General features: G+C 47.9%; 2 protein-coding genes across 3 annotated transcripts in view; one reads left to right on the top strand and one right to left on the bottom strand.

Annotated features, from left to right (window-relative positions):
- The window catches only part of farsb (phenylalanyl-tRNA synthetase subunit beta), a 12,887-nt gene extending 5,225 nt beyond the window's left edge, over positions 1-7,662 (top strand). The window contains 9 exon segments of the mRNA XM_062552443.1: positions 136-187; positions 461-522; positions 600-807; positions 2,309-2,323; positions 2,326-2,391; positions 2,808-2,900; positions 3,874-3,991; positions 4,536-4,688; positions 7,277-7,662. Of these exon segments, the coding sequence (XP_062408427.1) occupies positions 136-187; positions 461-522; positions 600-807; positions 2,309-2,323; positions 2,326-2,391; positions 2,808-2,900; positions 3,874-3,991; positions 4,536-4,688; positions 7,277-7,428 (919 nt within the window). The 3' untranslated portion in view covers positions 7,429-7,662.
- A 343-nt stretch (positions 7,663-8,005) lies between these two features.
- sgpp2 (sphingosine-1-phosphate phosphatase 2) overlaps positions 8,006-10,000 on the bottom strand; it is a 5,391-nt gene continuing 3,396 nt past the window's right edge. The window contains exons 4-5 of one of the 2 annotated variants that reach the window (XM_062552496.1): positions 9,821-9,910; positions 8,006-9,126 (exon numbers count right to left, since the gene is read on the bottom strand). In XM_062552496.1, coding sequence (XP_062408480.1) covers positions 8,581-9,126; positions 9,821-9,910 — 636 coding nt within the window. In that variant the 3' untranslated portion in view covers positions 8,006-8,580. The remainder of the gene's footprint in view (positions 9,127-9,820; positions 9,911-10,000) is intronic. The other variant, XM_062552497.1, reaches the window with a different exon arrangement.

The following is a 10,000-nucleotide window of genomic DNA, read 5'->3' as shown; positions in this document are numbered from 1 at the left end:
CTTCCTCTCTCTCTCTCTCTCTCTCCTCTCCCTCTCTCTCTCCCTCTCTCTCTCTCTCTCTCTCTCTCTCCCTCTCTCTCTCTCTCTCTCTCTCTCTCTCTCTCTCTCTCTCTCTCTCTCTCTCTCTCTCTGTAGGGTGGAGGAGGCTGAAGTGTTGTATCCTGATGGGCGGTGCTGTGTGTATCCAGTACGTACGTTTAATTGTAGCATTGCATTCAGCACTGGATCTGTAATACTAGTTACTATGCTCTGTGTGTGTGTGAGTGAGTGACAGAGAGACTTACTGATTGTGTGTGTGTGTGTGTGTGTGTGTGTGTGTGTGTGTGTGTGTGTGTGTGTGTGTGTGTCTGTGTGTGTGTGTGTGTGTGTGTGTGTGTGTGTGTGTGTGTGTGTGTGTGTGTGTGTGTGTGTGTGTGTGTGTGTGTGTGTGTGTGTGTGTGTGTGTGTGTGTGGTTCCCAGGAGCTGGCCTACAGGACGGAGACTGTCTCAGGAGACTTTGTCAACCGCAGAGTGGGCATCAAGTAAGTCACACACACTCACACGTAAACATACACGCACACACACACACACACACTGACGCCTCTGTTCCCCTCCGAAGAGAGTCTACGGAGAGTATCGCTGCGCTGCTGACGCGCATGTGCTTGAGGTCGGAGGTCAGTAGCCAAGGCGACGAGATCAAGGTGGAGATTCCGCCCACGCGCTCTGATGTCATCCACGCCTGTGACATCATGGAGGACGCGGCCATCGCCTACGGCTTCAACAACATTGTCCGCACCACGCCCAGAACCTACACCGTAGCCAATCAGGTGAGAGAGGCTCAATAACCACGCCCAGAACCTACACCGTAGCCAATCAGGTGAGAGAGGCTCAATAACCACGCCCAGAACCTACACCGTAGCCAATCAGGTGAGAGAGGCTCAATAACCACGCCCAGAACCTACACCGTAGCCAATCAGGTGAGAGAGGCTCAATAACCACGCCCAGAACCTACACCGTAGCCAATCAGGTGAGAGAGGCTCAATAACCACGCCCAGAACCTACACGGTAGCCAATCAGGTGATAGCAGCTTAATATCCACGCCGCGGCTGGCCGAATTTACTCAATATATCGCAGTTTGCTGTTTGTAAGATACATTAAAGTGTTTTGCACATATCGAGTATTTCACCGTCGTCATTGTTTTAAGCAGCAACACGTGCTTTGGCATTTGTGTGTCTATATCTCTCCAGTTGCCCTCTCTCCCTTCCTCTCAGTTACAACGAGGACAACAACACACTCACCAACCAGTCCTGAACAGTCTATTCAGAGGAGGGCTGTCTGGGTAGCACAGGCTAGTGTTGCTCATGAGCTAGGCTAATAGAAGATGGGTAGCACAGGCTAGTGTTGCTCATGAGCTAGGCTAATAGAAGACTGGTAGCACAGGCTAGTGTTGCTCATGAGCTAGGCTAATAGAAGACGGGTAGCACAGGCTAGTGTTGCTCATGAGCTAGGCTAATAGAAGATGGGTAGCACAGGCTAGTGTTGCTCATGAGCTAGGCTAATAGAAGACGGGTAGCACAGGCTAGTGTTGCTCATGAGCTAGGCTAATAGAAGATGGTGTTGCATTGCTGTCTGGGTAGCACAGGCTAGTGTTGCTCATGAGCTAGGCTAATAGAAGATGGGTAGCACAGCTAGTGTTGCTCATGAGCTAGGCTAATAGAAGATGGGTAGCACAGGCTAGTGTTGCTCGTGAGCTAGGCTAATAGAAGATGGGTAGCACAGGCTAGTGTTGCTCATGAGCTAGGCTAATAGAAGATGGGTAGCACACGCTGGTGTTGCTCGTGAGCTAGGCTAATAGAAGACGGGTAGCACAGGCTGGTGTCGCTCGTGAGCTAGGCTAATAGAAGATGGGTAGCACAGGCTAGTGTTGCTCATGAGGCTAATAGAACACGGAAGCAGTTCCCATTTGGCTTTGAATCGGGTTAGACTAAAAATATCGCAATATTATTTTTTTAGCCATATCGCCCAGCCCTTAACCACACCCAGAATCTACTCAGTAGCCAATCAGATTAGAGAGGTTTAATAACCACACCCAGAATCTACTCAGTAGTCAATCAGATTAGAGAGGTTTAATAACCACACCCAGAATCTACCCAGTAGCCAATCAGATTAGATAGGTTTAATAACCACACCCAGAATCTACTCAGTAGCCAATCAGATGAGAAGGTCCAACTGACCATAGTAGCACAGTGTAGTTCTTCGCTGATTTTGTTTACTTACGTGTGTGTGTGTGTGTGTGTGTGTGTGTGTGTGTGTATGTGTGTGTTTCAGCTCCCATTGAATAAGTTTTGACAGAATTGCTGAGGACCGACTTGGCTTCTGCTGGTTTCACTGAGGCACTGACATTCGCTCTGGTAAGACACACTCACACACACCACCCAACATGTGCATGTGCTCAACTACACACACGTATTACCAGACTCATTTGCTCTGGTAAGAAGCACACACACACACACACACACACACACACACACACACACACACACACACACAAACACCACCACCCAACATGTGCGCACTCACCTACACACAACCTAGTCCTACACACATATATTACCAGACATTTGAAACACACACACACACACACCTTGTACACACACATAGACATGACCCAAGCATGCACTTCTTATAATTGTGTGTGTGTGTGTGTGTGTGTGTGTGTGTGTGTGTGTGTGTGTGTGTGTGTGTGTGTGTGTGTGTGTGTGTGTGTGTGTGTGTGTGTGTGTGTGTGTGTGTGTGTGTGTGTGTGTGTGTGTGTGTGTGTGTGTAGTGTTCACAGGAGGATATAGCGGATAAGCTGGGCAAGAAGATAACGGATGTGAAGGCGGTGCACATTGCCAACCCAAAGACTGCTGAGTTTCAGGTGAGACCCTCTTCAGCACACCACACACAACACACACCACACACAACACACTTACTGTACACAGCACACCACACACAGCACACAACACACTTACTGTACACAGCACACCACACACACCACACACCACACTTACTGTCCACAACACACACCACACAACACACTTACTGTACACAACACACACCACACACACCACACACCACACACAACACACTTACTGTACACAGCACACCACACACACCACACTTACTGTACACAGCACCCGACACACAACACACTTACTGTACACAGCACACACCACACAACACACTTACTGTACACAGCACACAACACACTTACTGTACACAGCACACACCACACACAACACACTTACTGTACACAGCACACGACACACAACACACTTACTGTACACACCACACAACACACAACACACTTACTGTACACAGCACACCACACAACACACTTACTGTACACAGCACACCACACAACACACTTACTGTACACAGCACACGACACACAACACACTTACTGTACACAGCACACGACACACAACACACTTACTGTACACAGCACACGACACACACCACACAACACACTTACTGTACACAGCACACAACACACAACACACTTACTGTACACAGCACACACCACACAACACACTTACTGTACACAGCACACCACACACAACACAACACACTTACTGTACACAGCACACGACACACAACACACTTACTGTGCACAGCACACGACACACAACACACTTACTGTACACAGCACACACCACACAACACACTTACTGTACACAGCACACACCACACAACACACTTACTGTACACAGCACACCACACACAACACACTTACTGCACACAGCCATTCAGCCATTTTTTTACTTACTGTAAAAAAGAAAATAAGGTGTGTGTGTGTGTGTGTGTGTGTGTCAGAACTTACTGAGTGTAGTCCCAAATCTGTCCTGCAGGTGGCGCGCACCACTCTGTTGCCAGGGTTACTGAAGACGTTGGCGGCCAATCGCAAGATGCCCCTCCCTCTCAAGCTTTTTGAAATCTCCGACATTGTGATGAAGGATGAGAAGAGAGGTGTGTGGGTGTGTGTGTGTGTGTTTGTTTGTGTGTGTGTATGTTTATCTATTTGTTTTTGATGTTGTGTGTGTGTGTGTGTGTGTGTGTGTTTGTTTGTTTGTGTGTGTGTATGTTTATCTATTTGTTTTTGATGTTGTGTGTGTGTGTGTGTGTTTGTTTGTTTGTGTGTGTGTATGTTTATCTATTTGTTTTTGATGTTGTGTGTGTGTGTGTGTGTGTGAGAGAGCTTCAAGTCTCAGGTCTCTCTTGCTATGTTCAGACAGCTGGCAAAGCGTATTTGTTTGTTGATGACTGTCTGTGTTGCTGTTTGTTGATGACTGTTTGTTGTTTGCGTATTGAGTGTCGAGGCATCACCAACATATTAATTAAACTGCAGTTTAAATTTCAAAAAGTCTCAAAAATCGCCAAATAGTTTTTAATTTCTCATCCACTCATATGTGATGCAGTGAACTGAGGGGGGGAGTGTGAAATAAGGTGCAACTGATTGTGAATCTGACGTGACGTGTGATTTCTCTTGTGTCTGTCTCCCCCTGCTGGTTAGACGTGGGCGCGCGTAATAACCGGCGGCTGTGTGCCGTGTTCTACAACAAGTCTCCAGGCTTCGAGGTCATCCACGGGCTCCTGGACCGGGTCATGCAGCTGCTGGAGGTCAACCCGGGTCGTGACCATGGTTACCACATCCAGGCAGCCGAAGGTAGGCAATCAGGTGGTCAGTGGCTCTGTGTGTGTGTGTGTGTGTGTGTGTGTGTGTCCACTCGTGAGTGATATTCACACACACACACAAACACACGCACATATTTGTATTTGTGGAATCCCACACATAAAAGTGTGTTCTAGAATGCAGCTTATAAGGGCTCTGCTTCTCCCTTTGCTTCCACACACACACACACACACACACACACACACACATAAAAGTGTGTTCTAGAATGCAGCTTATAAGGGCTCTGCTTCTCCCTTTGCTTCCTTTGTCTGAAGCACTGAAAGGAGCTCAGTGATCAATAACGGACCTGATACACACACACACACACCCCTGACCTTGGGAGGGCACACACACACATCTTCTCACATGTGTCTACAGTACAGTTAACACACACACACACACACACACTTACATACATGCACGCACACACACACACACACACACACACCCAACTGTCTCCAGCATCCTACATGTATACTCATCAGCACACACGCACACACACACACACACACACACACAGACACACATACGCACATACACAGACACAGACACACACACAGCATCCTGCATGCACACACACACAATCTTATTATCAAGCACTCAGCTCAGTTGAAACCAGATATTGAGAGATGGAGGGAGGGAGAGATGGAGGGAGGGAGAGGTGGAGGGAAAGTGAGAAGGGAGAGGGGGAGCGAGAGAAGGAGGGAGAGAAAATGAGAGACAAACAGGAAGGGCGTGGACAGCTGATCTTTCTGTCTGTGTGGGGGTGGCTGGAAAGAAAGGCTCCCAGTGACTACTGTACTGTATAGACCCTTCTGCTCTAGTGACTACTGTACTGTATAGACCTTTCTGCTCTAGCGACTACTGTACTGTATAGACCCTTCTGCTCTAGTGACTACTGTACTGTATAGACCCTTCTGCTCTAGTGACTACTGTACTGTATAGACCTTTCTGCTCTAGCGACTACTGTACTGTATAGACCCTTCTGCTCTAGCGACTACTGTACTGTATAGACCCTTCTGCTCTAGCGACTACTGTACTGTATAGACTACTGTACTGTATAGACCCTTCTGCTCTAGCGACTACTGTACTGTATAGACTACTGTACTGTATAGACCCTTCTGCTCTAGCGACTACTGTACTGTATAGACCCTTCTGCTCTAGTGACTACTGTACTGTATAGACCCTTCTGCTCTAGTGACTACTGTACTGTATAGACCCTTCTGCTCTAGTGACTACTGTACTGTATAGACTACTGTACTGTATAGACCCTTCTGCTCTAGTGACTACTGTACTGTATAGACCCTTCTGCTCTAGTGACTACTGTACTGTATAGACTACTGTACTGTATAGACCCTTCTGCTCTAGCGACTACTGTACTGTATAGACCTTTCTGCTCTAGCGACTACTGTACTGTATAGACTACTGTACTGTATAGACCCTTCTGCTCTAGTGACTACTGTACTGTATAGACCCTTCTGCTCTAGTGACTACTGTACTGTATAGACCCTTCTGCTCTAGTGACTACTGTACTGTATAGACTACTGTACTGTATAGACCCTTCTGCTCTAGTGACTACTGTACTGTATAGACCCTTCTGCTCTAGTGACTACTGTACTGTATAGACCCTTCTGCTCTAGCGACTACTGTATAGAGTAGACCCTTCTGCTCTAGCGACTACTGTACTGTATAGACCTGCTCTAGTGACTACTGTACTGTATAGACTACTGTACTGTATAGACCTGCTCTAGTGACTACTGTACTGTATAGACCCTTCTGCTCTACTGTACTGTATAGACCCTTCTGCTCTAGCGACTACTGTACTGTATAGACCCTTCTGCTCTAGCGACTACTGTACTGTATAGACTACTGTACTGTATAGACCCTTCTGCTCTAGTGACTACTGTACTGTATAGACCCTTTCAATCTGCTCTTAGAAGATTTCCAGTTGAATTGCTCAAAACCACCACTGATATTTTGACACGTGAAATTACTTAATTACTTAAGTGCATTGCTCTACAAAATGTGAAACTTTAAAAGCATTTAGCTGTTATGATAATTAGGGCTGGGAACGACAACGATAATGACAATATCCAAATACCGATGCTTAGGGCTGGTAATCAAAGTAACTCACATACTGCCCACCATAACGATAATATCCCAATATTGTGATTCTGGAATATTCGAAAGGTTCATCTACTGTACGTTACCTCGTGAGGTCACGTTTCATAAAGGAGTTGTAATATTCAGCTTATTTTAACAGCATTCCTAACGGAATTGTAATGTTGAGCCCATTTTAAGAGCATTCCTAACGGAGTTGTGGTATTGAGCCCATTTTAAGAGCACTCATAACTGAGTTGTGGTATTGAGCCCATTTTATCAGCGTTCATAACTGAGTTGTGGTGTTGAGCCCATTTTAAGAGCACTCATAAAGGAGTTGTGGTGTTGAGCCCATTTTAAGAGCACTCATAAAGGAGTTGTGGTGTTGAGCCCATTTTAAGAGCACTCATAAAGGAGTTGTGGTGTTGAGCCCATTTTATCAGCGTTAGGCTGATCTCTGCTGGTCTCCGTCTCTCTCTCAGATTCGACCTTCTTCCCGGGACGCTGCGCAGAGATCTTTGCACGCGGGCAGAGTGTGGGACGCCTCGGGGTCCTTCACCCCGACGTGATCAACCGCTTCGAGCTCACGCTGCCCTGCTCTGCCCTCGACCTGGACATCGAGCCTTTCCTGTGAAACCATAGCAACGCTGGGCACAGCCACACCCCACCCCACGTGGTCCTGCTCGGATATGACATCACCATCCCCCAGGCAATGGCCTGCTCTGATTGGACAGAAGGACTTTGGTGGTGTGAGGGGTAAGGACCCCTCAAGGTGGCCGCGGCAGATGCCTGTGTGTATTCTGTATCCACACAAACCTGTTAATGAGTGTGTGTGTGTGTGTGTGTTTCTCTTAAGCCTGCACACACACACACACACACAAACACACTATCCTTTTGTAGAATCACTTAAAAGCTTTTGGACAATAAAGACCATCTTTATCTGGACATTACCTGTGTTGGTTCATGACCTTAGAGTGTGTGTGTGTGTGTGTGTTTGCATTTGGCACTTATCTGATTGTGTGTTTGCATTGGTGTGCGTGTGTTTGTACACCCTTGTCAGGGTCCATTCCTTGTTATCAGATCTCTCTGTGTTTCCTGTGTGTGTGTGTGTGTGTGTGTGTGTGTGTTCTCTAGTAGTGTATATCAGTATAGTTAGTGGTCAGTTAATGGTATTATATGTAAGTCTGTGGTTTGAAGTCAGGATTAAAAAGGTTTGCATATTTTTATTTAGCTATATCACAAACAACTCTTTATACACACATCTACAGGGTGTAACAATGTACATGTGCACACACACACACACACACACAAACAAACAAAGGAACATAGGTTATGAGCACACACACACACAAACACACACACACACACACACATGAAAACACACACACTAAGGACCATTGGTTACCAGTACAAACACACATATATGAAAACACACACACACACTATGACCACAGGTTATCAGTACACACACACACTAGGGACCACAGGTTATTAGTATACACACACAAATGTGAAAGCACACACACACACACACACTAGGGACCATAGGTTATCAGTATATACACACACACACACGTATGAAAACACACACACACACACACACACACACACACGTATGAAAACACACACACACACTTATGAAAACACACACACACACACACACACACACCCACATACACGTATGAAAACACACACACACACACACATACACGTATGAAAACACACACACACACGCACACACACACACACACACACACACACACGGGTTTGCGGCAGTGCTCCGTGGTCAGAGCAGGCCCAGCTGGACGAAGAGTCTGTTGACCAGCAGGGTGTTGACCAATCCCACGGCCGTGTAGGTCACGAACTTATACGGCACCTCGATCTCCCTCCTGCGCCGTGCCTCCGCGTTGCTAGGCGACTCCCCATGGTAACGACACACCAGCGCCAGGCTGGCCCAGCGCATGACCTGCCTCGTGCCCACCAGCACCAGCACGCCCACCACGAACCGCGCCACCCCCAGGCCAAAGGTCGCCGGGGTCAGAGGTCGCAGGGTCACCGGGAGGGGTCCCTCAGGCTCGAAGGTCCGCCCCCACCGCTCGTTCAGCCAATAGCCGAGCCAGCAGCCGGCGGCGGCGCCCAGGATGATGGTGGTGTCCCCCCGCGTGGTGCTGTAGTGGTCCGGCTCGGGGTAGGCGCAGCACAGCAGCGCGGGCAGAACCAACGCCAGCACGGGGGAGAGCCGGCCGCGCAGCTGCGCCTCGTCAAGCCACGCCCACAGCGGGTAGGACGTCGCCATGACAACGGCGGTGAGCAGCACGCCGCAGATCACGTCCTGGGGAGACGAAGCAGCACACACACACACACACACACACACACACACACACACACACCAATCAACACACACCAAACCAATATAATATGATGCACATTTAAAAAAACCCATTTCAGATTAAGAACTGAGAGTGCTCTCGTGTGTGTGTGTGTGTGTGTGTGTGGTGAGAGAGTGCTCTACTCTGTGTGTGTGTGTGTAAGTGTGTGAGAGAGAGTGGAGTGTACAGTATGTGTGTGAAAAGGGATTGGTGTGTGTGTGTGTGTGGAGGGGAGGGGGCTGTGCTGAGGACTAACTGTAGTCTGGCCTCCTTCAGCATCCAGACATCTTAAATAATGCAGCAGTGTAATGTCTTATTTTAGACCTTGCACACACACACACACACACACTTTCAGCTCTGGTTTCCTTGCGTTCACTTGCTGATGTGGTCTAAGAGTGTGTGTGTGAGAGAGAGTGATTGTGTCTTTGTCTGTGTGCGGATGTGTGTGCGTGCTTCTGTGCATCTGTATTTGTGTGTTGTGTGTGAGTGTGTGTGTGAGAGAGAGAGAGATGGTGAGTGTGTGTGTGTGTGTGAGAGAGAGAGAGAGTGTGTGTGTGTGTGTGTGTGTGTGTGTGTGAGAGAGAGAGAGAGAGAGTGTGTGTGTGAGAGAGAGCGAGAGAGAGTGTGTGTGTGTGTGTGAGAGAGAGAGAGACTCACCAGAGCTGAGTGCATACCCGTGTAAAGGCGACTCAAACACACCAGCGATGACAGCAGCACCGCCAAGAACACACCAACCTCCCACTGAAACTGGTACACACACACACACACACACACACACACACACACATATTAATGACCAAGAACATACCAGCCTCCCACTGCAACTGGTACACACAC

The sequence above is a fragment of the Sardina pilchardus genome, chromosome 13 (assembly GCF_963854185.1).
Source record: "Sardina pilchardus chromosome 13, fSarPil1.1, whole genome shotgun sequence".
NCBI classification, from domain to species: Eukaryota; Metazoa; Chordata; class Actinopteri; order Clupeiformes; family Clupeidae; genus Sardina; species Sardina pilchardus.
Note: the sequence above shows the minus strand (reverse complement) of the source record. Positions and strands in the feature narration are given on the sequence as shown.